We start from the raw sequence: 17954 nt of genomic DNA on the forward strand, positions 1-17954 counted from the left end.
AAACATGGAGTCAGAGCGGGCAGAAGTTTATCTTCAGTTTAAGCACAGATAACAGACAATCACACAAGCTTGCTGGCTTCAAAGCAGTGGATCTCGCTGAACCACAGCAGGGTACACTCCAAACTATTTCGTTCAGTGATTTCTTTGGGCTGTAGCGGCAGATTTGTGATGTGCTTTGTGTCTGCGTGGTGGTTGTAGTTAAAGAGGCTATGTTTGATTCTGCTTCATCGGGTCGGGTTCGGGCTTGTAGAGGTGACAGCCTGAACTTTCAGAGGCCCTGATGCTCTTTACCCCACAGATATGAACAGCTTAAAGGCACAAGTATTCATACCCCTGACTCAATATGCTACAGGGACAAACGTCTGGGTGTTTTATTGGGATTTTATGTGACAGACCAACACAGAGTAGGTCATACAGTATCTGTGAAGTGGGAGGAAAATGATTTATAATTTTTAATTGTTTTTACAAATAAAAATCTGAAAATTGTGGTGTGGAGATAAATACAGGCCCGTTTACTCTGACACGTCTAATTAAAATCCAGTACAGATAATTCCCTCAGAAGACATGCAGTCAGTAACCAGAGTCCAGCTGAGTGTAATTACATCTGATTCTAACTGCAGCTGTTCTGTTTCTGGTCTCAGAGGTTTTTTAGAGAACATTAGAAAACAACCAGCATCATGAAGACCAAGGAACACAGCAGACAGGTCAGGGAGAAAGTTCTGGTTCAGTTACAGCAGGGTTAGGTTCAACAACAACATCCCAAGCTTTGAACATCTCCCATAGCTCTGATCAACCCATCAACTGAACATGGAGAGAGGATGGACCAACTGCAGACCTACAAAGACATGGACATCCACCTGAATTGACAGGCTGGGCAAGGAGAGCATTAATCTAAGAAACAGCAAGGGGCCCATGATAACTCTGGAAGAGCTGCAGAGATATGTCCACAGGAAAACCTAAATTTGGACTCCACCAATCAGTTCACTGTGGAAGAGTTGCTAGAAGAAAACCCAAAGACGTTACAGCAAACCTATGGAAGAAGCTGCTCTGCTCAGGTGAGAACAATTTTGAGCTTTTTGGTCCACATCAAACCACTAGCTACCTCTGCACATTAGATGAACACAGCATCCACACAGTGAAACACGGTGGTGGCAGCATCATGTTGTGGAGATGCTTTTTCACATTCCAGCAAAACAACAACCTTAAATATACAGCCAGAGCATCAATGGAATGGTCTAGACCTAAGCAGATACATTTGTTAGAATGGCCTAGTCAAAGTAGAGGACTAACTCCAGCAGAGAATCTGCATCAAAACTAGATGTTCTCTATCTATCCTGACTGAGGTGGAGCTGTTTTGATGGAAGAATGGGCAAAAATGTCAGTTTGTAGATGTTCAAAGCTGGTAGAAACAAACCCCAGAAGACCAGCAGCTGGACCTGGTGCTGGACCTGCACCTTGTAGAACCCATCGGGTTCTACAGGGTTCTGACTCAGAAGGGCTGAATACAAATGCATGCTACAAATCTTAAGATTTTTATTTATAAAAAATATTAAAAACTATCAAACATTTTTCTTCCAGTGCACAGCTGTTGCGATCTGTCACATAAAATCCTTGCAAACACGCTGAAGTCTGTGAAATAATGTGAAAATGTTCCATGGGTGTGAAAACTTGTGCTGGGCTCTGTCTAAACATCAGTATTATAAACCACTGTGGTGTTCATCATGTCAGGCTTCAAACATTTCATTGTCCTCAACAGGATTTTAGCAAAAAAAAGAAGTGACCAGAATGATTACAGAGCAGCTTTCACCACACGGATGAGATCATGGCTGTAGATCACATAGATCTGCAAATCCTCTCCTCACCATGCAGTAAATTGCTCCGTAGCTGCAGCGTGCAATCCAAGCATCCAAGATCTCCAGCTAAACATTTGGGATTCATTTAAAGGACATCTGAAGGTCTGCTGAAACAGCTTGCAGACACACAATAAAAAGGACTCGTGTAACTTGGGAGTTGGGTGGAGATGCTGTCCTGTGGTTGTTGGTACATCTTGGAGGGAGGTCTTCTTATTTTGGATGAAAGGTGTCAGATAAGCTATCAGAGATGCTGACTGTTTACTGCTGCTGGGTGAAAAGACTTCAAACGTCCCATCTTCTGTGTTTATAAAGCTGTTTTTGACAATTTAACAGACATCTACATGAAAATGTCTTCAATCTTTACCTTTTTCAGGTTTAAATGTTGTCCTTCAGCCTCATTTAGGTCATGAAGCAACAGAGCGTCTGATGTCACACCATTAGATTTTATCTCCAAGTTGTTGTTTTTTTTAATCTCAGCACTACATGACACACCTGATGGTTTATCTCATCCTGTTTTGATACTCATCATCTTTTACTCCTCATCATGGTGTCATCAGATCTCAGCAGAATATTCTGGACCCATTTTTTATGCCAACATTGCTTCCTTCAAACAGCAGAACATTCTTTTTAAACTGTAGGCAACGGCCACTGTTTTGTTTTTGGAGTCTGAATATGAAATGGTATCACGTTGAGTTTTATTGCTCCTGTCATTTTTTCCAGCTTGAAGCTGGTAAATAGCTTCTCCTGTTGGCCTTTGGTTTCCTCCGTGTCACACAGTCACACATGTGTAGGCATGTTTGCCACTTAACATGCCTTCTTCTGTGAGCAGGAGCTCATAGCCACACCCATGTGATAATGTACAGTGCTCCGTGGCCTATACTTACCCAGCTCACCGCAGAGCTCTGCCCTGCAGTTAGGCCGAGAATGTGGCCCCGTGACTGGCTTTCTCACAACACGCAGGCTGCCCCCCGTGCACAGATGTGGAGACTCAACAGGCAGCTGGGATCTGCTTGTGTGGAGGGCTTTCTTGGTGACATCTTCAGTAAAAAGGATAAATTCCTGCAGTGTTTTTTGCAGAGAATGCAAGTGGCTACCACTGAAAGAGTTTAGCTTGCTTTAGGACTTTTTCTCGTTGCATGTGTGGTTGCAAGGGAATGGAGTACGAAGAAGCAAAAACCGATGAAGCTACCCCATAAACTGTCCCAGACTAACCATTCTACACAGATATATTATCAGAAATATTATTTTACATGAAACAGTGTGAAACAGCCACCAGACAAATGAATGAATCCATATATGTGCACATGAAAATATACTTAAATAAACCCACATTGTTTTAGTTCACTGTGTCAGGGTAGACAATCGGGCGATGATGGAATATTACCCATGATGCATAGCTGACATTCAATGAAAAGGATGATAAGCTACTTCATGTTAAGGCACCAAACAGGAAAGATTGAAACAGTTATAAATATTAAAAGTTTTGTTATGCCAACAAAAGTTTTTCCCCTTATTATTGAGAAGCGCATAAATAATTTTTTATATGCAAATTTCAAAGAAATCTAAATTAAAAAGATTAAATATTTGTTTTTCAAAACTGATTCTGTTGTTTTAGGGGGCAGCCTGTGAGATGTTTGTCTCATTTCCCAAAATACATTAAAATCTAAATTTACTAGTGGTATGAATACTTTTGATCTTAATTGTACATACCCACAGGTCCAAAATCCAGCGGGCTAAACGGGTCAGCCTCTATCGCTCCCAAACCCAGGACATTCACACAATGCAGTAGAGGATCCCACCTCCACCCAGCAGCTGCCAGACCGCCATCGTCCCAAAATCCCTGCGAAACCAAGGGACACGACTCCATCTGAATGCCTCAACCATCACCTATTAGCAACTCTGCATGGAGCGAATCGGCCGCCCCCCAAAGTCCATGCCCTGCAAGAGCATCCCAAACACCGGCACCACAGAACCAGATGGCCTGTCCCCACCAGTACCTGGGGTGCTTGTTCCTGCTGAACTGTATCTTAGCCTCGCCTGACCAAAGCACCAAGTAGATGTAGATAGTCTTTAATGTTTGTCAAAGAGATAATGGTGACCCAGAGCTGGAGCTCTTTCCTGAATTTCTCTAAATGTGGAGAATATTGTACTTCTCATCCTTCTCAGGGCACGTGGCAGCTAGATGAACACAGGTCCTAGCCCAGCCTTGTTCTCCACATTTCCAGTTATTTTATTTAGTGCTGTAGAAAAGGGTAGTGGGTAGCTGTTTTCTTGTTTGCAGCAGTCATGTTTTTGGACTCTGGGAGGAAGCAAAACACCATGAGAGAACCCAGGAGTCCACTAGGAGAACATGGAAACTCCACAGAGAAAGGCCCCAGGCTAGGTCTCAAACCCAGGACCTGCTGCAGTGGAAGACACTGTTCCATCTTGCAGCTCCTCAGCTCCTTGACATATTTCTGTACATATTTATTTGTCCCAGGCTCAGTGGAGGACACGTTCCATCAAGGTGATTTAGCATGCATGTTCTCCTCGTCAGCTTCTCATGTGTAATATATTCACCCTAAACCGTCACCATACCAGCATAATGCTCGCTATTATTCTGAGGGACAACAGGGACAACGCCCTCCTGGACAGGTTGAGAGGTCTGGTGTATTAAATTTGAGCTGCAGTAGAGAAGGGATTAGCTTTAGTCAAAGGGACAAAAACAGGAAGTCGTTTAGCAGGAAGCTGACTTTGAAGCAAGTGAAAATATTTTTCATATTTTTTTTTAAAAACTCCCTGGTCTTATAACAATAGAGTCTCTGGAACAGAAATGGATCTCATCTTCTCATCACAGATGTCTGCCTTCCCACACCCACAGACTGCCGGGAGTGGGTGGAAATGACGTCCAGGTACAGATGTGTGACAGTACTGAAAAAACTTTAATACTTGAACATAAAATTTGAATCATTTTGTTTTCAGATGCATTCTTGTTTTAACCGTGGTTGAATTTGAACTGATGTGTCTGGATGAAGCCGTAGAAAAACAAACTTACAATCAGAGGCAAAAGAAAATATTTTGTCCCAACTTTTTGGGCAGCAGGTTATACGAACAGTGAAGAACAGTAAATCATGCTTCCATCCATGCTGCTGATGCATGACTTCTGCAAACTAAACATCAGAAAAAAGATGCTCTGGAAATCATTCGTTAGCCTATCTTTTCCTGATCAGTGAATGAAGTACAGACAAAGTCTAACAAGTAGCTCAATCTGTTAGCCATCTTGTTTCTCTCCTCATCCTTCTTCAGTTCTGAACATGGTTGGAAGTAACAGGCTGATAAATTGTAGTCTGAACAATCACACTATTGGGGCCCTTAGGATCACCCAGAAGGCCATTAAGGTCACTAATGGGGCAATTAGGACATGGGAGTCACTGGTCCTACCCTCTATTAGCTCAATGTTTGGGTCATTGTTGCCTGATGATCCAAACATGTCTCTAATGATGCCATGTGAGATGTTTTGGTCCCATGTCCGAAGGTGTGAGTTGCGGATAAACGCCTGTGGAGACGAGTCAGGGCTGCAGAGCAGGTTTTGGGGTTGGTGAGGAAAGAACTCAGTTAAAGCTCATTTCTGTCTGTTTGCTTTGTGCCTCTGCAGTTTCTAACCTCAGCAACAAGCCCAGAGAGTGTGTTGAAACAGGTATAAACCAGGCCAGAGTAAGGAAAGACAGATGTCCGGCTACAAGCATACTGGTGCAGTTGGAAACAAGGAGAAACGAGTCGACACATCAGGAAACACGACGCTGCTTCTTTATAAACGTCCAGATTTATTGGGTCTTCTGACTGTTCTACGGATTTCTCCGCTTTGGACTACACATATAAACAGCATGAAGCAACATTATTGACCGCGTTGACAGCACAGCCGCACGTCTCTGATTGTTTTTCAGCATCACAACAGATCAATGTTGAGGAGAGCAGCTAAATGATGTCTTCTCGGTTTGCAGACTCTTTGAATTGACATACTGCCATGCTTGAGGAGCCATGGGTCGATAGATATGGTTCAGATACATCATCCTTATGGACCTGCTGCCATGTAGAGCTTCAGTAGTATTTCAGCATGAGGTCAAGGTGCCAATACTGTATGAGTTACCCTGTAGAACATAATGGGCTTGAGGAAACTCAGAACCACAGTTCCTGAACCTGGAGGATTTACTGAGGTGCCCATATCCCCTGAATACAGGAAACTAAATACCTACAAAGACCATCATATTAAACAACATCGGTTTTATATAAATGAATAAACATTTAGGAGGCTCCTGGTTCTGGTGCAGTTCTATTGATCCTCACGTTGAAGTCAGAACCCCACTGTTAACAGTACATTAGTGTTGCTGGATAAAGTGCAGTTGAGCTGCAACTTTAAAGCCTAAAGGTCAAAAACGAAGCTACAACCTTATCTTCAACATGTTGATCAGGCATGACCTTTGGCCAGGATCAGGCTTCTTCTGGTGCTGTGTGTTTCTAGGTCCGTATCCGAATCTTCTCCGAGTCAGTTCCCTCGTGTGATGTCATTAGATGCAGGGGAATGTAGGAAAGCCTGCAGAACATTGCTTTAAATAACTGACTCTAACTATAGCTACTATTTACCTCCGGCTGCAGCTGCTTGGTCCATTCAGGTCTGGATGTGTACTGTAATATTTTAAAGGTTAAAACTGATCATGAATTAGTTTTGAAAGCCTTACTGAGTTTAAACTAGCAGGACAGACATACATCTAAATAAATAGAGGCTTCTGGGTCATAAACAACGCCGGGCCACAGTAATCTCAGAAATAATAATCTGCAATATCAAAAAATAATTAAGCTCAATCTAATGTCATGATGAAGGCCTTCTGGAGGCGAGTTTACAGAGTGTCCATATTGCTACACTTTGAAACCGCCCCATGCTTTATGATCGCATCATCGTTAAAGATGAAGGACTCTTTTTAAATTTCTTCATCACTGTCTGTTTATTTCTTCGAGCTTTTCTTTTTCTCCTTTGAGTTGCCGGGGAAACGACCTTAACATGTAAACCTTCATGACAACAGAACCAGCAGATCACAGGACAAGGAGAAAGCAAAGAGAGACGAGTCTTGACACCTGTTTGGCCTGGTGTCAGGAGGGATGGGGGTGGGTTTGGGTCATCACCAGGAGGCTGTGTGGTCAGGCTGGTCAGCAGACAGCAGGTGATGACCTCTAGATGGTCACAGAGGAAACATAAAGCTCAATTCAATAAGCTTTCTAAATATACATAAAGCTGAAGAGTGGAAGTTAGAGCGGAAATGAGAAGAAATTACCTCTCTGGTCTACAATCAAAGACAAATATCCCTCCTCAATCATTTTCCAAACCTTCTCTCCCTTCCAGCGCATTAAAAGCGCATTAAATACAATTAAACTAACTACCGTATTCCTCTGAAATTACTCTAATAATCATTTGACATGAGAGGTTTTCCCTCTCTTTTCACTTGAGACTGGAGTACATTAGCCCGATAATAATTATTTTCTCGGTTATTTCAGTGCGCCGTGGCGTGGGCTGGGGATAAAAGGGGCGTGAGTGTGATAAACAGGGCGTGGATGTGGGTTTCCTATAGAACCGCAGCAAGTGGAGCAGCGGGAACCTGTGGAGGATTTACTGAGATACTAACATGCTGTCTTTTATTTTTGGGACTTGAAGAAAACAAACCAAACCGATGGATGTCTGGAGCTCTGCCACGATGCACAGTGCGCAGCTTTGGCGCAAATTATTCCTCTGGAATATCCCTGTGAAATGTTTCCGGTTCTAACGCGAGGAACTGGTAAACACGGTGATATGAAGTCCCTTTTTGTGCCATGTTTCCTACACCGTGTCCTCCTGCTCCGGATCGCGACCCATGGGATGTAGTAAATGGAGCGCTGCGTTCAACTTTGGACACCTGAAAGCGCAGTCCAAGCTGTCCGTCTTCTTTACCATGGTCCTTCTCTTCACTTACCTCCTCTACTGTCTCAACGGATACTGCGACTCTCTGCCCAGGCCCGTCTACGAACACCAGCCCGTCACCGGCAATGATGGTGCAGAAGGCGAGCAGTTTCTCGGTGCGCACAACGCGTCCCCGGTGTCGCTCGTCCGGAAGCAGCTGTCGGACTCACCAAACGTCCATCCTTCCAACATCTCCATCGCCAATAATTTCGGCAGCAAAAAGTTCCCCCAGGCCATCATCATCGGGGTGAAGAAGGGCGGCACTCGGGCTCTACTGGAGTTCCTGCGCGTCCATCCGGACGTGAGAGCCGTGGGCGCAGAGCCGCACTTCTTCGACCGCTTCTACGACAGGGGGCTGGAATGGTACAGGTAAAACTGGTGCTTTACTGACGTTAACCTGCTCCACATTGTAAGATAGCATTCATCTGGAAACTTTAAGCTTTAACTACACGGAGCCTGGCAAAAGTATTTACACCCCTTGGATTTTTTCACCTGGGTTCATGGAAAACGTTGAGAGAAAAACTAACTGCACGTCATGAAGTTCACTGAAGAGAAAAAGAAACCAGAAATAACTCAGAAAAAGCCCAGTGTCGTATTATAAGAAGTAATTCAATTCAATTCAGTTTTATTTATATAGCGCCAATTCACAACATGTGGTCTCAAGGTTCTTCACAACAGTCAGGTTCATACATTCCTATTAATCCTAATCATTGAACAGTTCAGTCAGATTCAGTTATTTATTCAAACTGGATAAAAAGTTTTTTCTATCTAAGGAAACCCAGCAGATTGCATCCAGTCAGTGACTTGCAGCATTCACTCCTCCTGGATGAGCATGTAGAGACAGTGGACAGTCACTGGTGTTGACTTTGCAGCAATCCCTCATACTGAGCATGCATGTAGCGACAGTGGAGAGGAAAAACTCCCTTTTAACAGTAAGAAACCTCCAGCAGAACCAGAACCAGGCTCAGTGTGAGCGGCCATCTGCCACGACCGACTGGGAGTTTGAGAGAACAGAGCAGAGACACAAAGAGAACAAAGAAGCACTGATCCAGGAGTACTTTCTATGGGAAGGAAAAGTAAATGTTAATGGATGTAGCTCCTTTAGTCGTTTCATCTAGAAAGAAAGAACAGATAAACTCTGATCCAGTTTTCAAGGTTAGAGTCTGAAAGAGAGAACATAGAGTTAGTCACAGTAGAAGCTCAGTCAGTAGCCATGTCTAGGAGAGAGAAAGGGTTAAACACTAAAAGACAGGGCCATGTGGATCATCTGTAGAAGGTGAGCATTAAGTTGTTGCCAGCAGAAGCTCAGACGATTCCCCTCTCCAGAAAGGTGTCACATGGAGACACAGAGTCAGGCCAGGTGTAGCTTCTAGGAAGAGAAAAGAGAGAACAAAGTTAAAAGCTGAAATAACAGCAAATAATGCAAAATTGGAGAGTAGTGTGAGAATGTAGTGAAGAGGGTGAAAGTGGTCATTATGTCCTCCAGCAGCCTAAGCCTATAGCAGCATAACTACACAGATAGTTTCAGTTCAGATTATTTAGTTAAACGGCGCTTATTTACAACAATGGCGTCTCAAGAAACCTCACAAAGGGTCCCACTGATGGTCATTGTTCTACTAAAAACCACAAGGATTGGGATACCTCTCTCTGTCAGACTGATTATAACCATTGGAAAAGAGAAGGGGTCATACAGGTAGCAGAAATGGAGGGTGTGTTTGGACCCCAACCATAACTGAGCCGGTTTAGGCTAAAACTGACTCTCCCTTACTCCATCCAACAGGGAGGAAAGAAGACGGAGGTAAAAAATAAGGAAGATAGCTCAGGATAACCTAAGCAACTCTAACTATAAGCTTTATCAAAAAGGAAAGTTTTAAGCCTAGTCTTAAAAGTAGACAGGGTGTCTGCCTCACGGACTAAAACTGGGAGCTGGTTCCACAGGAGAGGAGCCTGATAACTAAAGGATCTGCCTCCCATTCTACTTCTAGAGACTCTAGGAACCACCAGTAAACCTGCAGTCTGAGAACAAAGTGCTCTGTTAGGAACATATGGACCAATCAGATCTCTGATGTATGATGGAGCTAGATCATTAAGGGCTTTATAAGTGAGGAGGAGAATTTTAAATTCTATTCTGGATTTAACAGGGAGCCAATGAAGGGAAGCTAAAATAGGAGAAATATGATCTCTCTTTTTAATTTTCATCAGAACTCTTGCTGCAGCATTTTTGAATCAGCTGAAGGCTTTTAACTGCATTTTGTGGACATCCTGATAGTAAAGAATTACAATAGTCCAGCCTTGAAGTAACAAATGCATGGACTAGTTTTTCAGCGTCACTCCTGGACAGGATATTTCTAATTTTGGCAATGTTCCGGAGATGAAAGAAGGAAATCCTAGAAACCTGTTTAATATGGGATTTAAATGACATGTCCTGGTCAAAAATAACTTTATTACCAGAGGTCAATTTAATGCCATCCAGGTTAAATGATTGACTAAGCAGTTTCTTTTTTAAAGACTCCGGTCCAAAGATGACAACTTCTGTTTTGTCTGAATTTAGAAGCAGAAAATTTAAAGTCATCCAAGTTTTTATGTCTTCAAGACATGCTTGTAGTCTATCTAACTGGTTGGGTTCATCAGGATTTATGGATAAGTAAAGCTGAGTATCATCAGCGTAACAGTGAAATTTTATCCCATGCTGCCTGATAATTTGACCTATTAGAAGCATATATATAGTAAAGAGAATTGGCCCAAGTACTGAACCTTGTGGTACTCCACAATTAACCCTGGAGTTTAAAGATGATTTATCATTTACATGAACAAACGGGAATCTGTCAGACAGATAAGATTTAAACCAGCCTAGCGCTGTTCCCCTGATCCCTACAGCATATTCCAGCCTTTCTAAGAGAATATTATGGTCGACTGGATCAAATGCAGCACTGAGATCTAACAGAACCAGAACAGACACAAGTCCATTATCTGAGGCCATAAGAATATCATTAGTGACTTTCAGCAGAGCTGTTTCAGTGCTATGATGAGCTCTGAAACCTGACTGAAACTCTTCAAACAGGTCATTGCTGTATGAATGTTCACACATTTGATTAGCAACTATTTTCTCAAGAATTTTAGATAAGAATGGAAGATTGGATATAGGTTTGTAATTTTTCAAGTCATCTCGATCAAGCGAAGGTTTCTTAAGTAAAGGTTTAATTACAGCTACCTTAAAAGCCTGTGGTTCTGATCCATTTACTAAAGATAGATTAATCATATCTAAAATGGGGCTGGTAATCAGAGGGAACACTTCCTTAAATAATTTGGTTGGGATTGGGTCCAACATACAAGTTGAAGGTTTAGATGAAGCTAATATTTCTGATAACTCAGGAAGCTCCACAGGATCAAAACAGTCCAAACACAAATCAGGTTATGCAGTTATTTCCAATGTTGTCTCACTTGCTGAGGATGAAGTAATCATCTTCAGGAGTATGTCAAAGATTTTATTTTTAATAGAATCAATTTTATTTAAGAAGAATCCCATAAAGTCATGACTGCTAAGAGCTAAGGGAATGGATGGCTCAACAGAGCTATGACTCTGTGTAAGTTTAGCAACTGTACTAAAGAGAAACCTAGGATTATTCTTGTTCTCTTCTATTAATGATGAGAAATAAGCTGTTCTAGCTTGGTGAAGTGTCTTTTTATACAACAGTAGGCTATTTTTCCAGATTAAGTAGGAACCCTCTAGGTGTGTAGAGCGCCATTTTCTCTCCAATTTTCTAACATTGTGCTTTAAAGTACGCAGCTCTGAATTAAACCAAGGAGCTAGCCTCCTATGAATGATTACCTTCTTTTTCAAGGGGGCTGCATTGTCTAATGCATCACGCAATGATGAAGAAACACTATGAACAAAAGAATCAATTTGTGAAGGGGCAGAAACAGAATTATTTTTCTGTGATAATGAGGACATTAAAAGTGGAACAAATTCTTTAAAGGTTGTTACAGCATCGTCTGATAATGATCTACTATAATAAAAATTTCTTTAAGGTGTGGAGTACTCGGTTAAATTAAACTCAAAAGTTATTAAGAAATGGTCAGACAGGACAGGGTTATGAGAAAATATTGTTATGTCTTTACACTCAATGCCATATGTCAGCACAAGGTCCAGAGAATGAAGACAAAGGTGGGTAGGTTTGTTAATGTTTTGAGCAAAGCCAATTGAGTCTAATATAGCATTAAAGACTATATTTAGGCTATGACTTTCAGCGTCTACATGAATGTTAAAATCCCCCACTATAATAACTTTATCTGTATTTAACACTAAATCAGATAAAAGGTCTGAAAATTGATCTAAAAATTGAGAGTAAGGACCTGGTGGACGGTACAAAACAACAAACAGAAGTGGTTTTAGTGCTTTGCAATTTGGATGAGGAAAACTAAGGATTAAATATTCAAAAGTGTTGTAGCTATTGATTGGTCTGAGACTAATCAATAAATCAGACTGAAAGATGGTTGTTACTCCTCCTCCTCGCCCGGTATTTCGAGGAATGTGAAAATTTAAATAATTAGTAGGAGTTGACTCATTTATAGTAACATAATCCTCTTGCAGCAGCCAGGTTTCTGTGAGGCAAAATAAATCAATCTGATTGTCACAAATCAAGTCACTAACTAACAATGTCTTTGAAGAGAGAGATCTTATGTTCAGTAAGCCACATTTAATTGTTTTATTTTTCTTTTTAGTCTGAGTTGTGTTTATTTTTATGAGATCTTTTAGATTATTTTTTAATCTATTCAATTTTGGCCGTGGGCGAGACACTGTCTTAATAGGGTAATGGGTGGGTAGCAGTACAGAAGCTGCAGAGAGGAGTGTTAAACTACGACCCTGCTTCCTGGTCTGAACCCTGGGTTGTCAGAGTTTTGGAGAACTAATAAATTCGGCCAGATTCCTAGAAAGAAGACCTGCTCCATCCAAAGTGGGATGGGTGCCGTCTCTCCGGATCAGACCAGGTTTTCCCCAAAATGTTCGCCAGTTATCAATGTAGCCCACATCGTTTTCTAGACACCATCTAGACAGCCAGCGGTTGAATGACAGCATGCGGCTAAACATGTCGTTACTGGTCCGATCAGGGAGGGGACCAGAGAAAATTACCGACATTGTTTTAGCAAACTTACACAGCGAAGCAACACTAACTTTGGTGACTTCCGATTGACGTAACCGGGTGTCATTACCGCCAGCGTGAATAACAATCTTACTGTATTTACGCTTATCCTTAGCCAGCAGTTTCAGGTAGGATTTGATGTCGCCCGTTCTGGCCCCAGGCAGACATTTGACTATGGTCGCTGGTGTCTCTAGTGCCACGTTTCTGACTATGGAGCTGCCAATTGCCAGAGTTGGCTTCTCAGCGGGTGTGTCACTGAGCGGGGAAAATCTGTTAGAAACGCAGACGGGTTGGTGGTGACCTGTGGGCTGGGATCTAGGACTATGCTTTCTATGTACCGTCACCCAGCCAACCTGAGGTCCCGGCTGCACGGGCTCTGCTGGAGGACTGCTACGGGGAGCTACCCTCGGTGGCTCCGCGCTGGCTAAGGGGCCTCGGCTATCTGCTGGTTTTTCAACAGCGTGGAGCCGGGCCTCCAAATCCGACACCCTCGCCTCCAAAGCTACAAAAATGCTACATTTATTACACGTCCCATTATCACTAAATGAGGCAGAGGAGTAACTGAACATCTGACACAGAGAGCAGGAGAGAGGAGGAGACTTAGAGAGAGAAACAGTAGAACAGGTAGCCATGATGGAGCTAACGCTAAGCTAGCGACCCCTTAACACTACTAGAAAATCCGTGTAAAACACGGAGAGTCCCCAAACGTTAAATACAGCAACAGAAAGTAAGTGTTTTAACGTGCTTATGTATTAGAACAAGTAAGAGATATCACAGTAGAGAGAAATCAGATCAAACGAGAGAGCTTCACACACTAAACAATTCACCAACAGCAAAAACAGGAAGTGACGTTACCCAGAGCAACAGAGCATCCAATCAGTCCAGTTGCCAGAGTAATATATCATTTGTTTTTTAAATGAAATATTAACCTGATAAATAAATGTGCTTCAGGTATTAACCAGACAAGTTCAATCAGACAATTATTGACTAAGTTTCAGACTATAAAGGTTTCCCCCAGTATGTGCACACCTCAACTTGGTTTCTTTTGCACAAACTGAACAGATGATCTCCATCTCATCTGATTGAGCTTAAGTTATTCTGCAAAGAAGAGCAGAGAAAAGTCTGTAGATGTTCAAAGCTGGCCCTGCAGCCAGAGGTGGTTCTACTGACCCAGATGGGCTGAATAGAAAATTCATGCAATGCTTTTTCAGATTTCTATTTTTTCATAAATTTAAAGCTATGTATACAGGTCCTTCTCAAAATATTAGCATATTATGATAAAGTTCCTTATTTTCCATAATGTAATGATGAAAATTTAACATTCATATATTTTAGATTCATTGCACACTAACTGAAATATTTCAGGTCTTTTATTGTCTTAATACGGATGATTTTGGCATACAGCTCATGAAAACCCAAAATTCCTATCTCACAAAATTAGCATATTTCATCCGACCAATAAAAGAAAAGTGTTTTTAATACAAAAAACGTCAACCTTCAAATAATAATGTACAGTTATGCACTCAATACTTGGTCGGGAATCCTTTTGCAGAAATGACTGCTTCAATGCGGCGTGGCATGGAGGCAATCAGCCTGTGGCACTGCTGAGGTCTTATGGAGGCCCAGGATGCTTCGATAGCGGCCTTTAGCTCATCCAGAGTGTTGGGTCTTGAGTCTCTCAACGTTCTCTTCACAATATCCCACAGATTCTCTATGGGGTTCAGGTCAGGAGAGTTGGCAGGCCAATTGAGCACAGTGATACCATGGTCAGTAAACCATTTACCAGTGGTTTTGGCACTGTGAGCAGGTGCCAGGTCGTGCTGAAAAATGAAATCTTCATCTCCATAAAGCTTTTCAGCAGATGGAAGCATGAAGTGCTCCAAAATCTCCTGATAGCTAGCTGCATTGACCCTGCCCTTGATAAAACACAGTGGACCAACACCAGCAGCTGACACGGCACCCCAGACCATCACTGACTGTGGGTACTTGACACTGGACTTCTGGCATTTTGGCATTTCCTTCTCCCCAGTCTTCCTCCAGACTCTGGCACCTTGATTTCTGAATGACATGCAGAATTTGCTTTAATCTGAAAAAAGTACTTTGGACCACTGAGCAACAGTCCAGTGCTGCTTCTCTGTAGCCCAGGTCAGGCGCTTCTGCTGCTGTTTCTGGTTCAAAAGTGGCTTGACCTGGGGATTGCGGCACCTGTAGCCCATTTCCTGCACACGCCTGTGCACGGTGGCTCTGGATGTTTCTACTCCAGACTCAGTCCACTGCTTCCGCAGGTCCCCCAAGGTCTGGAATCGGCCCTTCTCCACAATCTTCCTCAGGGTCCGGTCACCTCTTCTCGTTGTGCAGCGTTTTCTGCCACACCTTTTCCTTCCCACAGACTTCCCACTGAGGTGCCTTGATACAGCACTCTGGGAACAGCCTATTCGTTCAGAAATTTCTTTCTGTGTCTTACCCTCTTGCTTGAGGGTGTCAATAGTGGCCTTCTGGACAGCAGTCAGGTCGGCAGTCTTACCCATGATTGGGGTTTTGAGTGATGAACCAGGCTGGGAGTTTTGAAGGTCTCAGGAATCTTTTGCAGGTGTTTAGAGTTAACTCGTTGATTCAGATGATTAGGTTCATAGCTCGTTTAGAGACCCTTTTAATGATATGCTAATTTTGTGAGATAGGAATTTTGGGTTTTCATGAGCTGTATGCCAAAATCATCCGTATTAAGACAATAAAAGACCTGAAATATTTCAGTTAGTGTGCAATGAATCTAAAATATATGAATGTTAAATTTTCATCATGACATTATGGAAAATAATGAACTTTATCACAATATGCTAATATTTTGAGAAGGACCTGTAATTTCCCACTTCAAGCTTATTGGCCACTTCAATGAAAATCAAACTAACCTGGAAAATGTGAAAAAGTTCCAGGTTTAATCCAATTACTCTTTATAGACTACATTTGCCTTAATAAGCTAATATATAATAAACTGAATGTTAAACACACATACACTCCAAACATGTCCAAACAATTTTTTTAACATCATTACTAAAAGTTTAAATTTGAAGTTGTATTTTCTGTCCTTCAGACTGAAATGAATTTAAATGTTTAGTATCCTCTGGTTTATTTCATTATTTCAGCTTGAAACACATCCTCTTCTGATTAGTTCTTATGGAGGTACCACCCTGCTCTGGCTCTATAATCAGAACCTTCTCTTCATTAATGTGGGTCTGAAGCGGTTCGGTGCTCCACTGAGCGCGTCCAAGGATGTCTTCAGTCCCCTACCAATAAACTGCTGCTCATTGAGCTGCACACACGGCCTCCCTAGCAGGCCTACCAAGAGCCATCTTCACTGTTTCACGGAGGGTGGAGGGGTTTCTGGTCTGGATGAGGATGGTGTAATGTGAAGCCGATTGAGATATTGGTCCCAATTGATCAAAATATTGGGGTTTTACATTCAATCTAGAGATTTCAGGCAGATAATATTAATGATGCATCCAAGGGTGTCAGCAGATCAGTGACCTTTACACTCATATTTTCTCTGCTTTCAGTTAATAAACTTTGACCTTTGTTCTTTGTAAATACAACCAAGACACCAACTGTCCTGTTCGTTCTTTGCTGAAGGTATATAATGAAACTAATCTTCTGACGGCTCGGGTCATCTCTGTGTGAATCGGACTTGTAAAACGACATTGCAGCGATAATTGAGGCAGCTCAAGGACACACGGACCTGACCGGGTCTCCTCTTAAACATCAGGCTTAATGTAATGTTGGGTACAGTGGTCGTCTGAAGTCCAAAGAGCGGAGGCTTGTTGTGCTCAGGAGGTCTGATTTATTCAGAAATATTCATTTTATACAACAATGTTAGGGCTTGAGCAACGGATGAACCCAAAATGCAGACTAGCAGGCAGCATGATGGTAAGTGGAAAAAGATTTAATAACAAAAAAACTCACTCACTAGGAGGCAGAAACCAAAACAATAAACCCACAGGCAAAACTGACATGGGCAGGCTGGCAAGACAAGCTTGACGTGAACAGCAGGACAAGAGCATGAATTGAAAATGTTTCCGTGATGAATAACTGAACAGGTGAAGTGTGAACCAGGTGGAGTAAGCAGACAGATTAGCTTGGAGCAGGTGAACCAAATAAAGATAATGACAGACAGAACAAAACGTGGTTGGAGCAAAACAGACTCATGAGTACAAACTAACAGAAACTAGAAAAACATTAAACTAAAGCATAACCAGATCCAAAAACCAAACTTGACAAAACATGAATACAAAAGCTAAAGCATGACCAGGAAAACAAACAGAAACTTGATCAAAATCTAAGAATAATAATAATAATAAACAGAAGTACGATTCAAAAGTTTAACTGTGAAAAACATATAAAGAAAAAACCAAAAACCAAACAACCCCAAATCATAAGTACATTTTCTGTGCACATGGATCTAAAGTTTGTCTCCGTATTGGAAGTGTGTAACGTATGGGAGCCAGATTCAGCTTTTATTTATTATGGTAGCTGCCTAGATCACATTTTTTAAAATTAAATTAAAATTGTCTGCTCTTGCTGGAACCCTTCAGCGGATTCTGGCGCTGCGATCACAGCTCCTCGCTCCGTAGCTCGGTCATGTTCTGGGCCAATAAGCCAACTGTAAAAATCAGTCAACAACTGGCTTTCAGACAGCAGCTAATTAACATCCAGCAGGAATGTCAGTTTATTTTGAACAAATATAAATATACATGCAATGTGTTCAACAGTTTAATTTTAACTGGAAATATGAAAATAGACCATGAAGTCTTGACTTCAGGCTTAGATTGTTCATTTGTGAAAATATTAATTCAAATATTTTTTGTAAAAGTAAGCAAGGCTAACTAATACATGACAAAATGAATGGACAACAGTTGAAAGGTATTAGAGTTTAATTTCTTCATAACTTCCAATAACTTTTAGTTAAGATTTTTGTCAAATTAAAGTAAAAGTCGTGGTTATGTG

The 17954-nt window shown here is 41.8% G+C and overlaps 1 protein-coding gene across 1 annotated transcript in view; it reads left to right on the forward strand.

The window, feature by feature from the left end:
- Positions 1 to 7441: 7441 nt before the first annotated feature.
- The window catches only part of LOC124874877 (heparan sulfate glucosamine 3-O-sulfotransferase 6-like), a 30132-nt gene continuing 19619 nt past the window's right edge, over positions 7442 to 17954 (forward strand). Inside the window, exon 1 of the mRNA XM_047376481.1 lies at positions 7442 to 8187. Within this exon, the coding sequence (XP_047232437.1) occupies positions 7733 to 8187 (455 nt within the window). The 5' untranslated portion in view covers positions 7442 to 7732. The remainder of the gene's footprint in view (positions 8188 to 17954) is intronic.

The sequence above is a fragment of the Girardinichthys multiradiatus genome, chromosome 10 (assembly GCF_021462225.1).
Source record: "Girardinichthys multiradiatus isolate DD_20200921_A chromosome 10, DD_fGirMul_XY1, whole genome shotgun sequence".
NCBI lineage: Eukaryota > Metazoa > Chordata > Actinopteri > Cyprinodontiformes > Goodeidae > Girardinichthys > Girardinichthys multiradiatus.